Genomic DNA, 24,572 nt, shown 5'->3' with positions numbered 1-24,572 from the left:
AGGAGGCAACTTCTGGTTCCCCTCAATGTATATTTCACCTCAAACAATGCATATGTGTAGAAAATAAAATATTGTTGGCTGATTTGTTTTTGTTCTTTTTAATCTTGGTCTGAATACTCACCCAAGTGCATTGCAATATAAAATAAATGGGATGTGGGAGGGAAAAAAAAACATTACAACTTCCACAATTTTTTAAACTTCACCCTTTTTACTTCAATTTTTGTTATATGGTATGTGCTAGAAAATGTTTTATGTGTATAATTTGTAACTAAACATTAAAGTTTTGGAGATATTTGGAGAAGGAGTTAAGTGAAATTCAGTGCTGTTAGTCTATAGAGATAAGACCTTTACCTCTCTCTTTTGAGTATTAAACGTCATAGGATCCTACCTATAAGATTAAAGATTGTACTGGCTAGTTTTATGTAAACTTAACACAAACTAGTCATTTTTGGAAGAGGGAACCTCTGTTCAGTAAATGCTTCCACCAGATTGGCCTGTGGTGCATTTTGTTAATTGCTGATTGATAATTACTGGGGGCCCCAGCCAGTTGTGGGCAATGCCACTTCTAGGCAGGGGTGTAAGAAAGTGTGTTAAGCAAACGTTTCTTCTCCATGGCCTCTGCTTCAGTTCCTACGGAGTGCATCACTGTAACAGAAGATCTTTCCTGCCTTCTCTTCATGCAACTTCTGAGGGTATATTTTCTAGAACTCTAGTCAATAGAAGCCTATTAGAGCATACATAGGCCTCCAGAGCACACATGGTTTATTAATTAAAAAAAAAGAAAAACTCATAGTGTATAAAGCCACTGTGAAAATGGATGTTGAAACAACCTTTTTATAGCGCAGGGTAGAGCAACCTGCAGGGGTCACTTCTTTCCTTCCACCATGAGTTCCTGGTATTGAATTTAAAGGGTCATGTTTGGTGGTAAGGACTTTGCCTGATGGTCCAGTTTATGAGCTTACAACTATATCCTCTTCTAGGCTGAGATAGCTAGGATCTACTCCAGGCAATTTACTGCTGTGAAAAAATACTTATCAGAAACAATCTAAGGGGAAAAGGATGTACTTGGGCTCACAGTTTCACGGGGGTCAGTCCCATGTTTGCTTATCCCTGTGTGTATAGGCAGAATGTCATGGCAGCAAAAGCATGTGGCCCAAGAGCTTCTTATATGGCAGACAGAAAATGGAACTAGATAGCAGGGGGTCAGGGCTATAATATACCACAGAGGCTTGTTCCTTATGAACGGTTTCCTTCAGCTACATCCCATCTCCTGAAGCTTCCCACAGTCTTTTATAATCTTCCATCAGCCAGGCAGCAAACATTCCAAGCACAAGCTTGGAAGGAAGGTTTCATATTGAAACTGTAGCCTGCTCCATGGACCTGTCCTCTTTTGTGCTGATGCAAAGTACAAGAGATGAATGTGTACACAAGTTTGTTATATCAATGTGACTGTCTATGACAAAACATTTCTGCTTAATTCAGTGCTTCTCCATTCTCCATTTTCCTTAGATGTCATACTTATTAGATTAATAGATCCTTTTAGAAATGTATTCCTTATGTTCTGTAAGGTGTCCTTTGAATTTGCTTCAGTTTCTTGGCCTGTAGAGGAGTGCTAGTACTATTTTCTGTTGTCAGAAGGTTAGCTTTGTGAGCCTGGGAATAAAGGTTTTCTGAGCCGATTATAGGAGAATGTAGGTCACAGTGTCACCTGCTTGGGATCTACATGCTGCTGCTGCTATGTGTGCATGCCCGTTGTATTTTGCTCATGGTTTTATGTCACTGGATTTGCTGCACTAGAGTAGAGATTTATAGATTGGCACACTAATCCATAATAACTTTGACCTTTTTGTTGTTACAAGGGTTTGTAGCTTATGTGTTTTATTAAATAAAACCAATAAATTAAATGACTTATTTCATTTAGATATATGGCTCACAACTATTGTATTTTTCTAAGTAAATATTTTCTGAGTAAAATTTTTTACTGCTTTAGTAGAAAAAAAATTAGGTACTATTGGAAACCTCCCCTCACCACCAAAAAAAAAAAAAATCTTTGTAAAAGGCAGTGATAGTCACTGGAAAAGATCAAAAGCCATTACATTTGTGTAATTTTGAATTTTTTAAGCATTCATTTTCTGTAAACACTATCTTTCTTTCCTTTATGATTTTCACACTGATGACTTTTTTTCTTTGTCTTAGTTTGTATCTTGTATCATTCACAGTGTGTGGTATTACAGTATTGTATTATTCAAGTACTATTTTAAGAGTCAGATGGAGCTCTGAAACGCCCTGACAGAAGACTAAACTATGGCACTAAGACCAGTGTTGCGGATTGACTATAGGAAAAGTAGAAGCTGGAGGTTAAAGCTTTTTGCATATGCACCATAATACTTCAGAGAGTTATTGAAACCAACTAGCTAAAAGGTTTTGGGCTGAAGAGAAGCTCTTCCGAAGGTCCTGAGTTCAATTCCCAGTAACCAGTTGATAGTTCACAAACATCCATAATGAGATTTGGTGCCCTCTTCTGGCCTGCAGGCAGAACACTGTACACTGTACAGAATGAATGAATGAATGAATGAATGAATGAATGAATGGATGGATGAATGGAATCTTTTAAAAATCCTTTTTTTGCTTGTCAACACTAGGAATATGAAGTCGTCTGTATGTGAAAATATTATTTTTATTTCCACAGGCTTACTTACTACCATCTAGGTTTCAGAATGCTCACATACAGGTATTTCAGCGGCATATCTAATGTCAGGGAAAGTGTATTTTCATTACTATGTTTATCACTATAAAATAGTAGAAAAAGAAATTAAGCCCCTGCAGAGTTTGAGAAATTAAGATGAAAATTTTCCTGACCCACTCCCCACTTTGTTTGGACAACTTTGTAGTTTTTTTAACTTTGTTCTGGACTTTATCTAAGGTACTTTGCTTATGCTATTTTTACTTCATTGAAGCTGATAATTTCGCTCTCTTTTTTCTCCCCTCCCCATACGTATTTTACTTCAGTGTGCTGTTATTGTCATACCAATATGAATATATTTCTTTCCTCTTTTAGGCAGTGCTATTGTCCATGAAGTTACTACTTTAAATTTTGTTATAATTATTATTGAATGTTTCTAAATTCTAAAACCTATAAATCTCTTTAATAGTTTCAAAATATTTTTTTCTTGGTTTTGTCTTTTTCTTGAAAATGTATTTCTAGAAGCTCTCACTTTTCCTCTAGTCAGAATTGACTGTTCTGTAGGATTGGTACAACCTTTTGTTCTGGGACGTTTAAATCTGTTAATAAATAACAGAATCCTTATTGTCTTGATGTGGTATTCTGTCTACATTGGTTTATTCCAAAGCGTGTTCTCTAGAACACCTACAAAAAAAGGGCAGAAATTAAACCAATTCTGATTTTCTCTATGTTTATCACACTTCATTGCTAATTTGGCTGAGTACTGAATTGTGGGTTAAAAATAATTTCCCCATAGACATTTTCAATAACTATATTTTTTGTTTGTTTGTTTACTTGGTGTGTGTGTGTGCCAGCTCAGATGTCAGGGGGCAACTTGTTTTAATTAAGTGATTTGTTTGTTTTGGTCACCTGACTGCTTGTTTTGTTTTATAAAACAAACAAGATTTCTCTGCCTTGGAACTAGTTCTGTAGACCAGGCTGGCCTTGAACTCAGATAATCTTCCTGCCTCTGCCTCCCAAGTGCTAGGATTAAAGGTGTGCACCACTGCACCTGCTCTGATTGTTTGTTTTTAAAGCAACATGTTTTATTTTACAAATTTGTTTTCTTTTGTCTTTGGGGAATATTTTCTTTTCCTTTCTTTAATGTATGTCTTCCCTCCTAAATCTTGCTTTAGTCTTACATGTTTTAAACCTGTCTCAAATATCTGGTCAACCACGGTTTTCTCCTCACACTTAAGAGAGCTGGTCTAGGACATTATTTTTTGTGACAAGTTGTATGCTAGATAGATTTTGCTATGGAGTAATTAGGCCAGGTTGGTTGGTTGGTTGGTTGGTTGGTTGGTTGGTTGGTTGGTTTTGTTCTCAGACCCTTGTATTTTAGTATCTATAAGTCTTCCATTTGTTTTTTCTTCATTTAACCCTTTGCCTTTGTGTTTGGTGATGGCTGCTTGTGGTGGATGCTTGTGTTCTGGAAGACCAGCGGGGAGACTGAAATTCTCAGTTTGTGGTTCAGTTCCATTGTCCTTACTCCTGCCCTCAGCAGGATTAGTCTGCCTAGAATCCTTCTGGCTTGTTGATTCAGTCTCATTAGATAGCTGTCCCCTGGTTCATTACCCTTAGTTTATACTAAAATGGTGAGCTAATATGTTTAAGAATTTGAGTCAGCCCTGCTTTTAAAGCAGCTTTGGGTGCTCCCAGTGTGTGTGTGTGCGCACAGGAGTGTGCCTATGCATACATGCACAAATACCATGGCACATACCTGCCACAGTGCACGTGTGGAAGTTAGAGGACAACTAATGGCAGTTGGTTCTCTTTCCACTGGATGGGTTCTGGGGATAAACGTTAGAACCTCAAGTTCAGTGGCAAGCACCTTTACCCACTGAACTTTTTTGGTTTTTGACATTTATACTGACTTTTCTTATGGACAGCTCATAGATCATTTCTTTGGAGACTTTGCTTTGTTTCTATAGCTGAGCCATGTTTCATCTTTCCTCCCCTTCCCTTCTTAGGGTTTTGCTTTATTTGCCTCAAATTTCTGGGCTCACTTTCATTGTATACCTTATCATTCCTATGCTGGGATTTGGAGATTTGTAGCCACCTCTCTCAGTCTTTGTGTTCTGGCTTTTTACATAGAAGGCTTTTTCCAGAAAATAGACTGGAACCTTTCAGGTTTTTGTTTTGAGGGGTTGTTTGTATGTTTTTCTGTTTTATGGTTTTGTTTTGTTTTTCCTGATTTCTTTCTTTCTCCTGATATCATTCAAGACTGCAGCTCTTACATGCTAGTTTGCCATTTTCCACTGGCTTCAAAACTAGTGTCTTTTCTAAGTGGGTTAAGTCAGCTAACACAAAAACTAGTTGGTCCCTTGGGTAGTAAGTCAGAAGTTAGTCTTTTTCCATGCTTGATTTGTATCACCCTGGTATTGTGCTGTGGGAAGAAAAAAAATCTTCTTTGTATGTGCCCTTCACAGAGTAAGAAAAGAATACAGGTTTATGTAGCATAGCTTTTACCTTACTTTGGAGCTCCCCTCCTCCAAAGAAAACCAAGAGAGCTGATTAAGCTGATGTGTTAAAGCCCGGCTTTAGGAGCAGACAGAGGTGGAGACCTAGGATTGGATAAAGACTGTGATGTAATGGTACCAAATTGGAACACCCTTAGCAAGCCCTGCTTGTTCAGATCCTTCTCTGTGCTTCATCTTCAGACATGAAGGTGTTGCTTTCCTCCAGGAATGGTGAGGTCAGTCTCATATGGGGTATTATGACCCGTATAGTAGAGTATGTTGGGATAGGGCGCTGTGCATACCGCATGCAGGTTCCTCTGCTTTTCTGCTGTGCTGTGTGGAAGGGAAGGCTGTAAACGGCGTGCCACATGTCGGAGGTTGTCCTTGGCTCTTTACTCACTTGCTTTTACAGTGCTCTGGGTGTTGGAGCTCAGTTGGTTTCTAAAACTCTAGTGTCCCTACTGAGTATTATTTTAAACTTCAAATCTCTGAATGAAGGTTAGCCCATGGTTTCCTTGTATGCCTTCTTAAAGATGCCACTTTTAAACATCAATACTGCCAGAGAGCTTCTTTGTCTTTATATACGTTATCTTAGCGTTACTATTGCTACGATGAAACACCATGACCAAGAAGCTTGGGGAGGAAAGCGTTCATTTGGCTTATGCTTACATATTACTGTTCATCATCAAAGGAAGTCAGGACAGTACCTCAAACAGGTTAGGAACCTGGAGGCAGGAGCTGATTTGGAGGCCACAGAGGGGTGCTGCTTACTGGCTTGTTTAGCCTGCTGTCTTATGGAACCCAGGACCACCAGCCCAGGGATGTCACCACCCACAATGGGCTGCCCCCGCCATTGATTTCTAAATAAGAAAATGCTTACAGGCTTGTCTACAACCCAATTTTTGAAGGCATTTTCTCATTGGAGGCTCCCTTTCTCTCCAATAACCCTAGCTTGTGTCCAGTTGCCATAAAACTAACATGCACAACATTTATAAGTTAAAAAAATTATATAGAAATTGTGGCCTATGTAAGCCATTTCATTTTTTTCCTCTATAAAGTTCATACCTACAAACAGAAAATAAATCTGTAAACCATGGATAATGCAGCTTTATAGTTTATGCCATTTTTTAGTGGAATGAAAGAATAAGATAGCAATCATCACATATCTTTTAAGGATTTCCCAACGTTCTACAACTATTAGTTGTTCAGGATGCACATGGATGGCACTGTGAAGTTGAAACATGGAGAAAATGAGGCATTCCTTCAAAGCTTTTTTTTTAATCATATATTTTTTATTTTATTTTATGTGTGTGTTGCCTGCATGTGTACCATGTGCATTCCTGGTGCCTGCAGAGGTCAGAAGAAGGTACCAAATCCTCTGAAACTGAAGTTGCAGATTGTCATGAGCCACTGTGTAAGTGTTGGGAACTGAACCCAGGTCCTTTGCAAAAGTAGCCAATGCTCTTAACCACATCACTCCAACCCACAAAGTGCTCATTTTTTAATTGTATGAGAATCAACCTTAATGCATAAGAAACCAAGTAATAGTAGGGAGCCAAGTAGCTCATACTACACATAGTATGAGAACTATCTGCACTTGGATCAGTTTTCCAGAGATCTCTGTGAGTTGAGAAGCAGCAGAAATAATGAGGAACTGAAGTGGATGAGGCTTCAGGAAAACCTGAACTGTAGTGTTGGGTCCTGTTTCAGTATCAGCCCTGAAGAAAAGCTTGAAAAGCTCACTCCTGCAGCCCTGTATAGGCAGTGTTGTTTATACCAGCAGAAATGTGGGAATATTCTAAAGGTCATTCAGAGTGGTTAGGTAGACTGCTCTTTGTCCATATTGTGAGATACTTGACAACAACAGAAAACAATATATGTAAAATGTGTAGGCCAGATGTACTGAGAATGGTTTAGGAATAAATTATTGGATTCAACATTTTATTTCCTATCTTAATTGACAAAATTGTACAATTGATCATATACATTGGTGTTTTGATATAAATATGTGTGTGTTTAGGTATATACACATATTATGGAATAGCTAAAATAAGCTTATTAACATGGATATTACCAGAGCTAATATTTTTATAGAAAGAACACTTAAAAAGTTTTTACAGAAAAATAAGTAATAACATTACTAACTTTAGTCTTCATATTATATAACAGATTTCTTAAATTTATTTCCTTACCTAACTGAAATTTTTTATCTTGTGGCCAGCATCTCTCACTGATTTTTTTTTTCTTTCAAAAAGGAGTTTCAACTCAGTTAGGAGGCTGAGGCAAGAATGTAACGAGGTCCAGAAGTGGGCCAGTCAACCAGGCCTACACTAGAAGACCCTGGGAATGGAGGGAATTGGAGGAGATATAATAGAAGCTGGGTTAGAAAGCCAAACCAACAAATTTGTGACTATAGATAACATTGTATGTCTTTGTAAGTACATATGTACCCAAATTCATAATAAAGGACGTGGATAACAGTGATTATAATAAATACTCAAAAACTAATTACAGATTTAAAAAATAAAAAACCCAATCTAAATTTATCAGATCACTTCAGTATCCTAATTGGTTTATGAATGACTTTATCTTGTTCTTTGTATACTGATTGTCTAAATTTTGTGAACATTAATTTACTTATTTACTGGTTCTTTTGGTTTTTTTTTGAGGCAGGTTTTCACTCTATAGCAAAGGTTATCTTCTAACTCTCCAGGTAAACCAGGCCTGGTCTTGCAGAGGCTGGTCCTGCCTCAACTTCTTGAGTTTTAGTATTACATGTGTGCCTACCACGTCTGACCTATTTTCTAAATTTTTATAAACAACATGTTTTACTGGGAAATATTAAATCATAAACAGCCATCTATAAATGGAAAATAAGTGACAAAAACAATAAAGTTAATTTTTACAATGGAAAAGAAGAACAGGTAGAATGTAAATAGAAAGATCAGGGCTTTTGCAGTAAGGCTGATAGATAAGAGTTGCTACAGTGGTTCAGCAACTTTAGAGTTTGTTTATATATATTATTGTATGTGGAGTATGTGTGTGGATCCATGCATACACTTGCACTGGTGTCTCATCAAACCACTTTCTGTTTCCTTTCATTCATTCATTGAAGATAATGCATATCGTGAGGTTTGGAGGAGAGTAAAACAGAACTTCGAGCATCGCTTTTATTTCATTTTGTTGCTTTTGTGTTGTTGTTGTGGGGACAAGACATCTCTAAATAGTCCTGGCCGTCCTGAAACTTGCTCTGTAAACCAGGCTGGCCTCAGACTCACAGAGACCTGCCCGCCTCTGCTTCCTGAGTGCTGGGATTAAAGGCATGTGCCACCATGCCCAGCGTCAAGTATTGTTTTTACTAAAAACAAAATTAGCCAACTGTTTTAATGTATCTTAAGGAGCACGTAGAGATTACTAACGTGAAAACTTGATCTGGTAAATGTGGCTGCTCTTTAAGTCAGCTAATAAGATACAGAGTGGATTAGGGTTTGTTTGTTTGTTTGTTTGTTTGTTTGTTTTGCCATGAGCATAATTTAACTTTTGGCGACTTAATGAATTGTGTTACTTCCAGGGCTGTTTTATGCTGACAATTGCTTGGCCTTTTACAAACTGCAGAAGTTAATTTGCCTCAGGTAGTTAAAGCGTCGAATCCATCACCTATAATGAGGTTGTTATAGCAAATTTGTTTTATATAGCAAAAATCTCTAACACTTCAGAGCCCCAAATTGCATAAGGAACCCTAAGACTGGCAGCATTATTGATGAGTATTTCTGGGTATTGACTTCATCCCTTGCTTGAAAGGCAGATAATAAAGAATCCTATTTTTTGCAACAGTTTTTAGACATTGGTTTACATGTGTGTAAATTTTAGAAACTAAATTTAAATTAGTAACCAAATTTTAATGACATTTATATTTCCATTTGTGTCTTTTCTTGTGGGGACACTCCCTCTTTCTTTTTTTGAGACAGGGCCTCACATAGCCCAGGCTGATCTTGAACTCTTGATCCTCCTGCTTTTGCTTCTCTAGTGCTGGGATCACAGACCTATGCCAGAGCAAGCTGTCTTATGGCTTTTGCTCTTCCTCCATTTACAAAATTCCTACAAAAACTTGAAGACCCAAGCTTCCAGACTTTTTCTTTCTTGAAGTTTATCACTCTTTATATCTCCTATCCTAGTAACACTGTTGTTATGCAACACCTGGTATGTTAAGTATTCCATTTCCATTCCAGATTGTACTCTTCTTAGTAAAGGGTATGCTTTATCCCATTTCTAAATGTCTGGATCCAAAGGGCTTGCTCTGAAATTATGTATATTGCATAATGAAGTCTGATTATATTCTTACAACTTGATTGATTGGTAGCTGGCACTGCAGTTACTTCTACTAGATTATCACAAAACAATTGGTTAAAACCCACATTAGGGTTGAAAGAATACAATTTATTTCATCTAACTCTGTTCTAAGACAGGACACCAAAGAGGTGAGGGAGCCATAGCTAAAGTACTTTAGGTGTGCCTAGCTTTAGATAAACTCACCTGTAATTTAGAATGTGGAAATTCAAGTTCTCAAACTGCTCCTGAACTTGCTGTATAGACCAGGTTAGCCTTGAACTCATGGAGATCTGTGTGCCTCTGCCTCCCTAAATTCTGGGATTAAAGGAATGTGCTATACCTACCTGATTTTTGTTTCATTTTGATATACATTTATACATGAATAGAAAAACATCTAAAGTTGCATGTTGCCTCTTCTAAGTGTAGTTACAGATACTGATTCAAAACGAACAATTCTTTTTTTCTACAATGATAACAAAAAATGTAAAAGGTTTTTTAGTCAGACTGACAGCATATATAGACTATTTGCCAGCTTTAGAAGTAAATTATTTGACAAGCAAGGGAATTAGGGCAAAAATGTCAAAGAAAAACAGAAAACAAAATTGCTAAGTGCTGCTCAGAGTCTTCTTTAGTCATGACTGGAACTCTAGTTATGCAGTTTGTGTTTTTCATCCATTTGGAATGTATGTAAATACTGTGATGGTCATTAACATAGTTCGTATGTGTGGCTCTAGGAACCGAGTGCACACCTTTAACTAGTTCACAAAGGATGTTTGACCTCTATGACTCTGTGGAAGATTCTTGTCTTTTTTTTTTCCACTGTTTTTTTGTGGCAAACTACAAAAATAAGGGCCTTGTTATTTGACTTCTAGTGTATGAGAGATTATAAAGCTGTGGGCTTTGTCTAGGTTATGTTTCTGCCTTTCTTGCTGAATTATTTTGTTACCTTTGTTATCGTCTATTCATCCAAAAAAGCTTCCCATTCATCAAAATAAGACAGATTTGGAGATTGTAATTTTTTTTCCCTAATGGCTTGGGTAGTTAAGGATCTTTTTTTGTTTTAAGTCTTTTATTTTTTTAAATTAAGGACCCAATTTTCAGTCCATTCATAATATTTTAACATAATTAGTTGCATCAAAGAAATTAGTCTTTATTTTACTAGGCAAACGAATAAGTTTCCACTGCAAAGACAGTTTGATCGCTTTGACCTTAAGTCCTCTTACATTCTGGAACGTTAAGCATTTATACTCCTTTCACTTCGGTTGTGATTCTTATTGTCTCTTTTTATTAACCCAGTGCTACCCAGTGCTGGGTGTTGTACCACTGAGCTAAATCCCCATCTTTCTCCCCTCTTCAGTTTATGATTGATACTTAATATGTACTGTCTGTTGTATTTGGACGTATTTTTTTTTACCTGCTTCTATTTCTGTTTTTGAAAGAATCTTATAGCTGCCATGTGGGCTTGGTTTTAGATTACCATGTTTCCAGACATGCATGTGTTGGTTCATTCTCATTCTCTCTCTCTCTCTCTCTCTCTCACACACACACACACACACCTTTTCAAGCAGACTTTTTTCTTTCAAACAGTGTCTTACTGTACAGTCCAGATTGACCTTAGACTCATAATTTTCTGCTCCATCTCCTGAGTGCTGGGATTAGGGGTGTGCACCACCAAGCTCAGCCCCGGGGACTCTGTTTCACTTTCTGTGAGAAGAAAATTGAAGTACTAACGCTGCCACTTAGCCATTAAAAAAAAAAAAGCTCACTTCCCTGTCAGCCAACTTTGCACTTGAAATTGTCTTAATCCAGTGGTTCTCAACCTTCCTAACGCTGCGACCCTTTAATACGGTTTCTCATGTGCTGACCCTCAACCCTAAAATTATTTTTGTTGCTACTTCATAACTGTAATTTTGCTACTGTTATAAATTGTGATGTAAATATCTGACATGCAGGATATCTGATATGCAACCCCTGTAAAAGGGGTTCCTTTGACCTGCAAAGGTGTCCTGACCCACAGGTTGAGAGCCACTTTTTTTAAGGTAGTTTCAGTTTCGGGCTATGTTTGCATACTCTGCACCATTAACATGGGCCATTTTTCACTTTTAGTCATAGTTGCTTTCAACTTTGAAGCTTTGTTTCTTTGTTAAGTTTAAGCAGTACACACCTTTTCTGTTAATGAGTTTTAAGAGGCAAGGTTTTTCATTTACATTGCAAGTGCAGTATGTTTTTGGAACCTGCCTTGGTTTGAATTTGGTGTAACGTCAGTGATTCCAAAAATGCTGTGTCTCTCTACGTTGAGATGAAAGCATCTTGGATCCTATTTGTAGGTAATTGGAAGCCAGTGAAGAGGACAGGAGTGATTGAGAATAGCCTTAAAAGAAACTTTCTTTTGTTTTCAAGTTAATTTTTCTACTTTTCTTTCCTGAAGGATATAATAACACTATAGTTTTCTCATAATTATTTTGAGGTTTTAGAGAAGGTTCCTCATTTATCTGAAAAGCCCTGACACTAGCACAAGCTTGAGAAGGTGCAGGGTCTAATCCTGCTTACAGGAATGGAGAGCATGGTAAACACAAAACCAGAGGATGCCAACAAGTTCTGTCCTCATTTGGAAGGGGATCGTTGAGATCTCTCTTGAGGTTGTCACTCTGCTTCCCTTTACCTGTACTGATTCACTCTAAGCTGGCTTATTTGGTATGTATGCCAGTTTCTTTTGGTTCGGTTTGGTTTGCTTTGGTTTGGGGCTTTTTGTTTGTTTGTTTTTTAATACTTTGTTTAAACAAGAGAGGACATTCACCTCTGGAGGCCGTCTCAGCCTTTAACTTGAGCCTGAAGTTGTAGTCACCATCCAAGAATGCTCCCTGCACCTGACCTTCCTTCCCGCAGGAGCCTCCCGGTGAATAAGAGGAAAGGCTCGGCCAATTATGCTAGACAAAGCCGCACAGCTGCGAGTCAGCTGGGAGGAGTTTCCGTTTGGAGCTGGAGCTGGTGGCGGCAGGCTCTCCCACCTCCTTCTCTCCCCCTTCTCTCCTCCTATTCTCAGGGATTACCTGGGTGGAGGCCGATCCCCAACTCCAGAACAGGGCAGCAGATGCTGCCTTACCGGCCGGCGCCACCCATCTCCAGCCTCCACCTCAAGAGCAAAGACCCGAGGCTCAGGTGGCACTCGGCACCCTGCCTGAAGGTTGGCGGGAGGGGAAGGGGTGGTCCTTACGGCTGGACCCTCCAGCTGACACAGGAAGTGCAGGGAGAGGAGAGCCTGGCACTGGGCTGGGATCCGCCCCGCCTGCCGCTCCTAGGCTGTGCTGTCTCCGCAGAACAATGAAGTGCTTCCAAGTTTGCTGAGACTCCTGGGGAATCCATCGAACTCTGTCAGCCTTCAAATGTGCCGCCAGTGACTTCCCACAAGAAGCTGTGTTTTAATAAAAGAAGAGAAAGACACCCTTGCTGGGTAGCTCGCTTTGTTAGATCCTCACGACCATGGTCCAGCGCTTTAGCCTCAGGCGGCAGCTCTCCAAGGTGGGTCAGCTTTCTGGTGTGTCTTACCGGGAACTCTGACTGGCTTCCTTTCTTGATGGGACTTGTATGTCAAGCCTGCCTTCCTCTAGTGCTAAGGAAGGTCTGGGGAGGAAACACTGCCTTTTGTTCTTTGATCTGATGGACACAAAGCTGAAGGCTGCCCGCACTGCCATCCCCAGGCTGTGTGCCACAAAAACTGCAGCTGTCATCCTCCAATCTGGACCAACTCCTCATATATACCCCTGCTAGAGTTTCAGGAGAGAGTGGATAGGAAATAATTGTAGGTCAAATGTATATATTTAATTAGCAAATAAGTAGCTTGGAGACCAACAGAAGAAAATCTGCCTACTCAGTGGAATCGGGGCTTTTATACAAAGTTCACTAATAAACTTGAGAAAATAGCACAAAACAGTTCAAAAAGCCAAGACCCACAGAAAAATGTTAAGATGAGGGGCTGTGTGGAGACTTGCATACCTAGGGAAGAAGTGTGTGGGAACCCTTACAGAGAGTTCTAGTAAAAAGTCATTGCCATAGAGAATAGTTTCAAACGCAGAATAAAAAGGTGAAGTACCCCTTTAAGAAAGGATAGTAATTTCTTTTTGTTTGTTTGTTTGTTTTTTCTCAAGACAGGGTTTCTCTGTGTATCCCTGGCTGTCCTGGACTCACTTTGTAGACCAGGCTGGCCTCAAACTCACAAGGATCTAGGTCTCTGCCTCCCAGAGTACTGGGATCACAGGCGTTTCTCTGGGTGGGTTCTGATGGACGAAGCCCTGGGTGTAGGTCGAGCTGTCTCTAGCTAGTGCAGAGGCTATGTAGAAAGAGGAGGTGAGAGGTGAGCTTTATTTCTGGCACCAGTGTGTTCTTCACGGGCTTTATTTTAAAGACATGGTTGTTGGTGGCTAAATTGTGTCTCAGTTTGTTCTCTGTAGACAGAAGTGTACACAAATAGACTAGCTGTAGGCAATCTTAATTTTGTTTTCTATTAATCAGAATTGTTAAATCTTGCAATGTGTTGGGATCCTAAGGGAAAAATCTTAGCTGCTCTCAGGTGACCCCAGGTCTCAGGTAGCTGGAGCAGAAGGAGCACCGTACTTGCTCTGTCCTTAGGCCACATGGTAGCTTCTTAAGCTCCCAGCCTGACAGGTGCGTTTTAGGAGTATTGAAATGTGTTTCCCACCCATGTGTGGAGCCACAGAGGTCCATATTTCTCCTAAACAATTCAAAGAATCCTTGTGTTACTCCTTCAGTATTCTTTTAGTGGTGTGTTTTCAAAGATGTATTACATGTAACAACCAGATGCTGTAGGGCCTCTTGTGACACTACTGCACAGGAAAGTCTTGACAGCTGAGAGCCAGGCAATAATCACTTAACTAGAACTAACTGCATTCTGGGTATTTTGCTCCTGATGCTTCTCTGCAGGTTATTATTTTCAGCTTTAGCTACTCTTCAGTGATGTGTGTTACAGTGACTTACTTACATAGGGGCATTTTGGGATAGGAGCAGTCTACATAGAATCAGGGAGAGAATGGGCTCACAGTCTACAGAGAATCAAGGAAGGACAGGAGCAAGGTCTATACGGAGAGAACCAGAGTGAGCAAGCAGTCCTTCTCACTGTAACAGTGTTTATAGTTCCTGTTATAGATGGTTGTGACAAAACCCTAGGGAATTGGTGCCCTTGATTTAGTATATATTCAATGATGAATACAATTTGTAAGGCACTTGAATATGAGGAAGAACCTGAATAGAATGTTACTGACTTTTTTTCTGCATTCACCAAGATTTAAAGACCTAACTGCTTCTGCTCTATCATACAAGTAGTTTTGTTAGTAAGAAAGAATCTTGTACAAGACTACAGTTTTCTTAATATCTCGATAGGAATTTGTGTTGGAAAATTTGTACAAGGAAATATTTGCAAATGTTTGTGGTAGTTTTAACCTCAGGATCTATTGATCCTAAACTCAGTTGCCATGTGATTCCTGGAAGCTAGTTACTGTTCACAGGTGAGCTAAGAAAAAACAAGGGAATTGGGGCGCGAGAAGAGGAGTAAAGCTTGCTCTCCTAGTTAGTACACCTTTCCCTTCCCTCGCTTGGGAAGCTGACCTCTGTGAGTTGAAGGTCAGCCTATTCTACTTATCTAAGTCTAGACCAAACTGGCCTACATGGTGTGAAAAGAAACAAACAAAAACTTTTTTTTTTCCTAAGAAAGGGATCTCCTCTCTGAGTGGATGCCAGCTTTTTTGCCATTTCAGATTATTTTCTTCCTTGATAGCTTTTTTTTTTTTTACAAAAAAAAAAAAGTTACTTCACAAATATTCACTAAGGAAAACTTTTTCTTTTTGCTCAACATCTCTTGGATGAGCCAAATGATCTAACGCCTTTCAGTGTGGGCATTTCACTTAATTTTCCTATTGATTTTTCTTTTTTTTTTTTTTTTTTTTTTTGAGAGAGGGTTTCTCTTGGCTGTCCTGGACTCAATTTGTAGACCAGGCTGGTCTCAGACTCACAGAGATCTGCCTGCCTCTGCCTCCTTGACTTCTGGGATTACAGGTGTGCATCACCACACCCACCACCACAATTGACATCCTATTAATTATTAAATTGATTGATGTTTCCCATACTGTGCCTTTTGATTTTACTTTTGAATGGTAATTTTTTTCCAGCATTCAAAAGTAATTTTTTAATGAGATTTTTCTTCCAGCCATATCTTTTTATGGTAATAACAACCCTGTCTACAGAGGTAGCATGTTTGTGTTTCTCTTTTGGTTTTTTAATTCTTCCTATGTATGTAATTTTGAGCTTTATAACATGAAAGACAAATAAAGCAATAGTCATTGTAATATTGTCAGCTTTAATTTCCAAACCTACTTTGAATCGGCTCTACTTAGTTCAGGTTTTACATTTTTTTTTTCAAAGCAGCCTCAGAGAACTCCTTTCCCTCTCCTCTGTATCTTTTGTAGTCCATTTTAGTATTGAATCTACTAGCTTTCTTCCTGAGATGTCCAAGGACTGAGATTACAGGTGTGCACCATCATGCTGGGCACTGAGTCCACTTTCTGTCTCAGACAGTACTTGAAATACCATCAACCCATCATGGTTTCTTTTTCTGTCATACCAGATTTCCTTCCCATTCCATCTGAGAGCATTCCTTTAACCATAACAATGTTTAAATTTTTCCTGTGGTGGAAACACAGAAAATACTGTGCAGTCATGCCTTGAGTTTGCCTGTGCGAATACTAAAGACTGGTGCCAGCGTCCTTCCAAGTCTTGCTGAGAATTATCTATCTGGATTCGTAAAGCAACTAACAGTATTTTAGTCCACAGGTGCCCCTTCCACATTTCATAGTACCTGTTTTTGCTGTCAGTTTAATGTCAGCAAAAGAAACTTTGGAATTATAGCTGTTTTCTAGAAATATAGATTGACAGTAACTTGAACTTTCAGTAAAAACTATTATTTCTTCAGAAGTAATTTTTTAAGATGCTATTGATTTTGTTGTTGTTGTATGTCATATAATAGCATACCTGACTTCCTTAATCTTTCTGTGAATATATTCTCATCAGTTAAAAATAAAATAGGGACCTTTTATTTCTATACAGAATAGATTAATTAAAGCCATTTACGAGTATTCTAAAGGTCTGGAGAGGTAGCTAGCTCAGTGACTAAAAGTATCTGCTGTGCAAGCACAAAGACTGAGCTTGAATTCCCAGCTCTTACATTAAAAACCCAGAAATGACTGGGTACTTCTGTAATCCCAGCATTGGGAAGCAAAGACAGACACATCCTGAAAGCTCACTTGCCATTCATTACACCCAGAATTGTGAGCCTCAGGTTCTCTGGGAGACCCTGTCTAAAGGGAATAACATTGAGCGTGAGAGAAGATAATATGGCATTCTTTTCTGGCCTCTGTACAGACATGTGTACCCACATACTCAAGTGCATATACTATGGACACCATACACACAGAGGGTGTAGGGGACAGGTGGCAGGGGGAGACTTAAAACATGTTATATTTATTTTACTACAATTAAAAAAATTGTGTGTCCAGGCAGTGGTGGCACACACTTTTTTTAAGATTTATTTATTATTTATACAGCATTCTGCCTGTATGTGTGCCTGCACACCAAAAGGGGGAACCAGATCTCACTATAGATGGTTATGAGGTACCATGTGGTTGCTGGGAATTGAACTGAGAACCTGTTGAAGAGCAACAGTGCTCTTAACCTCTGAGCCATCTCTGCAGCCCCAATGGTACACACTTTTAATCCCAGTGCTCAGGAGGCAGAGGCAGGCAGATCTTTGGGAGTTCTAGGACAACCTGATCTACGGAGTTAGCTCTAGGACAGCCAGCAGCCAGGACTTCACAAAAAAAAAAAAAAGAAGAAGAAGAAACAACTCTGTTGTTAGGTTGTTAATGTCTTTATTTTATCTCTTTTGATTGGGTTTCTTATGTTTCTACCTCCCTTTCCACTCCTTATCCCTATCCCTTCCAACACCCCAACATTAGGTTGGAAAGAAAGAAGGTTAGTGGGGAGAAGAGACAGAGCTCTCTTTGACTACTTCTGGCTGGTTAGGGTCACTGGGTTCTTTGGGACAATACCATTCTCAGTCATCAGGATGTCCAGCAGTCCAGCAAACAGCAAACACAACAGCAGGATGAACCAGCAACCTTCTTCCTCCTCTAACCATCTCCTTGAAACATTTTGGGTTTTGTTTGTTTCTCTCTCTCTGGACTCTGGTATTTATATTCTCTCCCAAGTCCAAGAATTCCACTAACTCCATCTGACAAAGACCACAACCCTCTGAGCCACACAAGGCAATTATCAACTGTGGCTGAACTAGGGCAGCCCCAGATCCTACACTTGGGAATTAAAACAGAATCATGTCTACATAGCATAACTGAGCTTCTAAGGAATCCAAAACTTCCACTACACCCTGTCTCAAAAAAAAAAAAAAAAAAAAAAGGAAAAGGGGGATTTGTGTGTGTGCACCTGTGCCAAGGTGTATATGTGAAAATCACAGGACAACCCATGGGAGTACAAGGGCCCAAACTCAGATCATTTAGAGGCTTGGCAACAAGAATCCTTACCCACTGAACCACCTCATTAGCCCTTACAATTTTTTATTTTTTTTTTTTTTACAATTTTTTTCTCAGTGATAAACGCTGTGAATACAACAAAGTGGTGCAGTATTATGTGTGTATAATAGTGTATACAGTATTACAATTCAAATACATAGGTAGAGAGGCAGTACTGGTTGGTGCTTTCAAGCAGTAGTCATGCAGCATCGTTTTTTGTGTTCCTTTTATTAAATTGTCTTAGTTGGAAATGGAGTACTTTGCATTTGTATTTTACTAGGAGGTAAATGTTGCATTTTCCTGCTATTCATTGACCTGAGTTTTAGGAGGCTTAAATCAGATACTATGTGATCGGTTGCTGTGCACATATCACTATGCATTCTGGAACTCGAACTCATCAGGTGTAATCTATAAAATACTTATGATGTATTACAAAACTAAATAGGAAGACTGATGTCATTTTGTTACAGGAAATGAGACCTCTAATATAAATTTTGAACATACACCTGTGGTAGGAGTAAAGAATGGCCCTTATATGCAAATACATTGGAGAGTATGATTTAGACACATGTGCAGCATGGTCTCGAAGTGCTTTGGTTGATGGTGGTAATAGCTTATAAGTTCACAGTAATAAATTATTGACTGTGTAAAGGAAAATGCTCCCCAAGAATGTTGTTAAGTATCGTTGGAGGTGTGCTAGTTTTTGTTACTGAAGTTGGGTATTAGTTTCTTGCGAGAAGTGGATATCTTAAATGACTAGGCTGGAACTGGAATATGTGTTCCTAAGGTGGTTAGTTTTGAAAGTCAGTGAACAGACACACTTGAAAGTGCCTTAACATGAACTTGGTTGCCTGCTCTTTGATCACTTCCCCCTGGCAGGGCGACCTTGCCAGCCCACAGAGGAAGAGGATACAGGCAGCCCTGATGAGACTTGATAGGCTAGGGTCAGATAGGAGGGGAGCAGGATTCCTCCTTTCAGTGGACTAGGGAAGGGGGATACAGAGGAAGAGGGAGGGAGGGACCTGGAGGAGAAGAGGGCGGGGCCTACAACTGGAATATAAAGTGAATAAATTGTAAAAAAGAAAACTCCTAAAGGACTGTACTAATTTAAGTACTAAGGGGGGTGGTAGTGTGGGGTGGGTGTATTCAGGTCTGTCTGTCTGTACCTGCACCTGAGTGCATACATGGTGTCAACTCTCCCCTTGCAGTGTGTGAATCCTGGAGATAGAACTCAGGTTGTCAGGCTTGGCAGCAAGACCCTCAGCCACTTAGCAGCCATTGCTGTATCCCTGGTGGAATTGTACATTCAGAACTGTATGTTCATTTTCTTTCCTTTTGTATACTTATATGATATATACTATCTTTGAATTGGTAGCAGTGATTGCTTCTTAGTAGAGGACCTGAGAAACTTGGGTGTGAGGGTATCTTGTAGATGTAGAAGAAAATTCCAGATTCATTCTTCAGTGAAAACTATCACATAAGGATAATGGTTGAGATGTGATGTTCTTGAGACTTCCCTCCCAGACTCAAGGTGACAGCTCCTCTTTGTGTACGACACAGTAATCTGCAGTAGAGAATTACAAACTACAAAAATTGAGTGAGGATTCCTTGAGGTCGATTAACTGTACTATTCTGAAAGCACATGCAGGGAATTATAGAAAAGGTAGTCACACATTTTAACTATTGTACCCGAGCACAGGTGCTCCATATGTGATGCATTCTGATTTTTTCCCTTAATTATTTTGGCTTACATAAGAACATGAAAAGAAGAATTTCTCTTTTGGGCAAATATTCCAGACTTAACTAGATAGGACTTAATTTCTCCTGTACACAAGGACCTATAAAAGATCTTACTGCAAAATACACTGAATAACAGTAAAACCATGCGATTACGTTGACTTTGTATAGCACAGAAAATCCTCCTAAATTTCAGACTGTTCCATCCTGTGTTCTGTAGGAAGTAGGTCCCATTGCCTTTCCTTGCTGAGAACAGAACTTTTGCGAAGACAAGAGTCTGAAGTACCAAAGTAGCATAGACAATAAAAAGTACCCCATAGCTTTCCCTTTCACTTAATAATAGTTGTTCAAAATTCTTGGTCACTGTAATTAAGTAAACTGGGGTTGAGCCTGTGACTTTGAAGGCAGCAGTGCTCATGACTATTACCAACACAGGTGTAGGCTATGTGACTTTGAATAAGCCATTTGACTCCTCTTAAAGTTTGTCTTGGAAAGATTTGTCTTGAATTCCTTACTGATGTGAAATTACATAATTCCTGCCATTAGCTGAAAACAATTTTTGGTTACATACACCCAAGGAAACATCTATCCAGAGGAACCTAATTGTATATAGTGGTTGTTAGTGAAAGTAAGTTAGTTCATGGCCTTAGTGTTTAGGTTTAGTGTTCTGTGGGCTCTGGCTAATTTAAAACAGCAGGCAAGCTCAGTGGAAATGTTGTCCTTGCTAGATTCTAGGCACTCAGAAAATACACATTTTTTTCCCATCTAATCCTTTTAGGAGATTTGAAATTTCTTTATGAAAACAGGCATCCTTTGCAATGGAAGCTTACCCTATTAAACAGATTTTTCTTCATTTGATGGCATATTGGAACTCAAGTACTTTATGGTTTTTAAGAATAGGCTGCTCTCAATCTTAAGAAAAAAAGTTCTCTTACCAGACTGCATGACAGGTAGAAAACTAAGTAAGAGTCTAAGTAGAGTGCTTGCCTGTCATACATGATGCCCTTAGTTCAATCCCTAACATCTCAAAAGAGAACAAAACAAAGGCTGAACTCAGCCTTTTATTCTTAGGAAATTAATGGTAAGTCATTTTCATTTAGAGGTGTGGGTAAACTTTTCCTTTAATCCTGCAGTGGATTTGAAAAGCCCTAGAGATGAAGTAAAGTTTTAGCTGGAACTAAAGGATTTGGATCAGTGAATCTTGGCTTCTTTCACTTCTAGGTGATTTAAAAGCCTGGAACTTGGTAGAGTGCTTGCCTATGCACATATGAGGCTTGGGCTGGATCCCAGCACCACATAAAGCCTGGTGTGGTGACATTCATCTGTGATCTCAGCATTCAGGAGGTGGAAGCAAAAAGATCAGAAATTCCATGTGGCCCACCAAGCCTGGCATGGTAGCACATGCCTGCAGTGGTAGCACTGAAACCTTCTTCACTTGTTTTCTAGGGCACTGTACTCTTAGACCTCTCACTCTTCACTCAGCCTCAGTCTTTCCCTGGTTCTTCTTCGTTGTATTGACTATTTTTTTAAATTAATACCACTATTGCCTAGGCTCAGCCTATTTTAATACTTTCTTGGTGATTTCATCTATATACACATGTGTGTGCATACACACACACACACACACACACACACATATAACTTTTTATTCCCCTGGCATGCTAGACTTAATGTACCCTAAACTCAAGCTTCTGGCATCCTCCCTTCCCCTGGTTTGTTTTAGTTTCATATCCAGTTTACTGTCACACTCATCCTTTAGGAATAAAATGTCAATACTTACCTCCATCTCTCTCTAGGATATCTTTATATAATCCTTGCTAGCCAAAAATTCTCTATGTAGACCAGGCTGGCCTCAAAACTCTGTATTGTGAGCATAGAAACTAAAGATATCAGCCACTTGTTTACCCTCTCCTTACCCTCTCCTTCCTTCTCCAAATTTGTCAGCTGATTCTCTTGGCTCTACTTTTTAAAAGTGATTTATTAATTTACTTATTTTATATGCATTGGTGTTTTGCCTTCATGTATGTCTGTGTGAATGTGTTGGATCACCTGAAACTGGAGTTACAGACAATTCTGAGCTGCCATGTGAGTGCTGGGAATTGAACCTGGGTCCTCTGGAAGAGCAGTCACCTAAACTGCTGAACCATCTCTCCAGCCTATGCTCTACTTCTTTAAAATACCCAAAATTTGGCTATCAGGGCCAGAGAGATGGCTCAATGATTAAGAACACTGGCTGCTCTTCCAGAGGACTAGCATGGCAGTTTACGGCCATCTGTAACTCCAGTCTCAGGGGATCTGACATCCTTTTCTGGCCTCTACAGATACCAGATGTATACATGGTGCACAGACATACACGTAGGCAAAGCACCCATATACATAAAAAATAAAAATTTATAGATCTTTAACAACTGGCTATTTCTTACCAACTTTGAAGTTATGGCCTCATCTCTGATACCATACTTTTTTACTTTATTATGCTCCCAGCTGGCCTGAGAGCATCCATCCATTATTGCCTCACACTTTTAACACAGGAGCCAGACTGCTGTCATTTGTCCTAATTTTTATTCACATTATTCCTGGGACAGAAACCCTCCGTATGTTTATTTCTTGATCTTATCTGGCCTGTAAAGCCCTGCATGTTGCTTCATTGCTTTCTGATACCATGTTCTATTAGCTCCTTAATCATCCTACTCCAGCCACACTGGTTGGCTCTTTTGTTCCTTGTCAGATTCTTTGAGTACCTCAGATTCTAGCTGGAACAATGTCATGAAAAAAGTCAAAACTAAGTTCTGTTCTGTTGTATAAAAATGTGGCTCTATGCCATTTTTCTGAGAACTCTAGGCCAGCTTGAAGGAGTGAGCTTTTAAAAGCCAGATATACAAAGAACCAGTTACAGAGAAGGAAACAATGAATTAAAACCTCATTAGTCCAAATAATAGAGTGAATTTTATATTTTGCAGTATCTCTTGAACCTGTCACACTTACAACTTATCCACATGTGAATGAATATGGTGCTGGGAATAAACTGCCCTCAATGATCACTGAAAACAGTGAGACCAATGGAATGTATCCTGGCAAAGAAAATGTATACTAATGTTGGGTGGAGCCATTTCTGCAAGTTTGAACACCAGAATAAAGATTTTGGGATTTTGGGGTAGTTTAGAGACATGCATTTTGTTTTTTAAAACCTCATGTTGGTGAATAGAAGAAAGCATGATGCAAGTAAGTGTTGCAATTGTGTGAGGGAGGAAAGGCTAGTCAGGCAGTACCAGAAAGAACATTGAATACCTTTTCCTCTATGTCACTAAGAAACAAAAGTCACAGAAGATAATCTATCGATCATATTGAGTGGGAGGATGAAGTGACTGGCTCAGGAGTGTCAGTAGTGAAGCTGGGACAGTCTTGAAGACTGAGGAAACCAGACCGAGTGTGTCTCAGGTGGAGATTGTTAGTGTGGTTGGCATGTTGCTAACTAAGATAGGACTTTATATTTTCTGTCCTTTAGTTATGTGTATGTATGTCTATGTATGTGAGTGTCTTCACAAGCCAGAAAAGGACATCAGATGCCCTATAGCCACAGTTACAAGTACTTTTGAGCCATGTACATAAGTGCTGGGAACCAAACTTGGGTCCTCTACTCTATGGAGCCATCTTCCCTGTCCCACGTTTTTATTCTTACAGGCTACTTGATCTGCTGAAGTCTGAAAAGATTTCAGGATGCAAATGTTCAGCATGAAGACTTTGAGTATGTTCTTTTTATAATTTTTAATTACTTAATTGTCCTTTTGAGGATATTTATCATAGTAAGGAACCAAGTGTTATATAAATTAAATATACTGCAAATAATACTTGTTAACATCTTTTGTGTGTGTGTGTGTGTGTGTGTGTGTGTGTGTGTATAGTGAAGTAGTGAATACAGATGATGAAAACAGAAGCTGGATAAAAGAGTTTTGAGATTAAGGACCCAAAAGACTACTTTGTGTTGTAGTTGTTACTGAAAAGAAAATGACATTGAGAGTTTGTTGACTTTAACCAATCCAAAAATTGTGTTTGAATAAAAGAGACCTCTTAATTTTTCAGTGATGTCACTGAATGTCCTAGAAGTAAAATCTAACAGAGGACTTGTGGTGGTTTGAGTAGGAACAACTCTCATAAACTCCTGTTTAAATACTTGGTCCACAGGGAGTGGCATTCTCAGGAGGTGTGGCCTTGATGGGATAGGTGTGGCTTTGTTGGAGAAAGTGTGTCACTGTGGGGGTGGGCTTTGAGATCTCCTGTGCTCAAGCTATGCGCAGCGTGGCACATAGTCAGTTCTGCTGCCAGCAAATCAAGATGTAGAGCTCCCAGCTCCTACTCCAGCACTATGTCTGCCATGTTTCCCACTATGATGACAGTGGACTAAACTTCTGAAACTGAAAGCCAGTCCCAATTAAGTATTTTCCTTTATAAGAGTTGCCATGGGGGCTAGAGAGATGGCTCAGAGGTTAGGAGCACTGGCTGCTCTTCCTGAGGTCCTGAGTTCAATTCCCAGCAACCACATGGTGGCTCAAAACCATCTATAATGAGATCTGATGCCCTTTTCTGGGGTTCCTGGTATACGTAATAAATGGATGAATCTTTAAAAAAAAAACCAAACAAACAAAAAAAAAAAGAGTTGCCATGGTCGTGGTGCACAGCAATATAAAACCCTAACTGAAGCTGGAAACTACACATTGCTATCTAGTATCTGGGTAT

The 24,572-nt window shown here is 39.3% G+C and overlaps 1 protein-coding gene across 3 annotated transcripts in view; it reads left to right on the top strand.

Annotated features, from left to right (window-relative positions):
* The window catches only part of Tmcc1 (transmembrane and coiled-coil domain family 1), a 169,501-nt gene that overhangs the window by 62,989 nt on the left and 81,940 nt on the right, over positions 1 to 24,572 (top strand). The window contains exon 1 of one of the 3 annotated variants that reach the window (XM_021641011.2): positions 12,487 to 13,029. The exons of the other annotated variants lie outside the window; for them this stretch is intronic. Coding sequence (XP_021496686.1) covers positions 12,991 to 13,029 — 39 coding nt within the window. The 5' untranslated portion in view covers positions 12,487 to 12,990. Of the gene's footprint in view, positions 1 to 12,486; positions 13,030 to 24,572 lie in introns of those variants that run through there. 3 annotated transcript variants of the gene reach the window in all.

The sequence above is a fragment of the Meriones unguiculatus genome, chromosome 5 (genome assembly GCF_030254825.1).
Source record: "Meriones unguiculatus strain TT.TT164.6M chromosome 5, Bangor_MerUng_6.1, whole genome shotgun sequence".
NCBI classification, from domain to species: domain Eukaryota; kingdom Metazoa; phylum Chordata; class Mammalia; order Rodentia; family Muridae; genus Meriones; species Meriones unguiculatus.
This window is presented reverse-complemented; position numbering and strand designations above follow the sequence as displayed.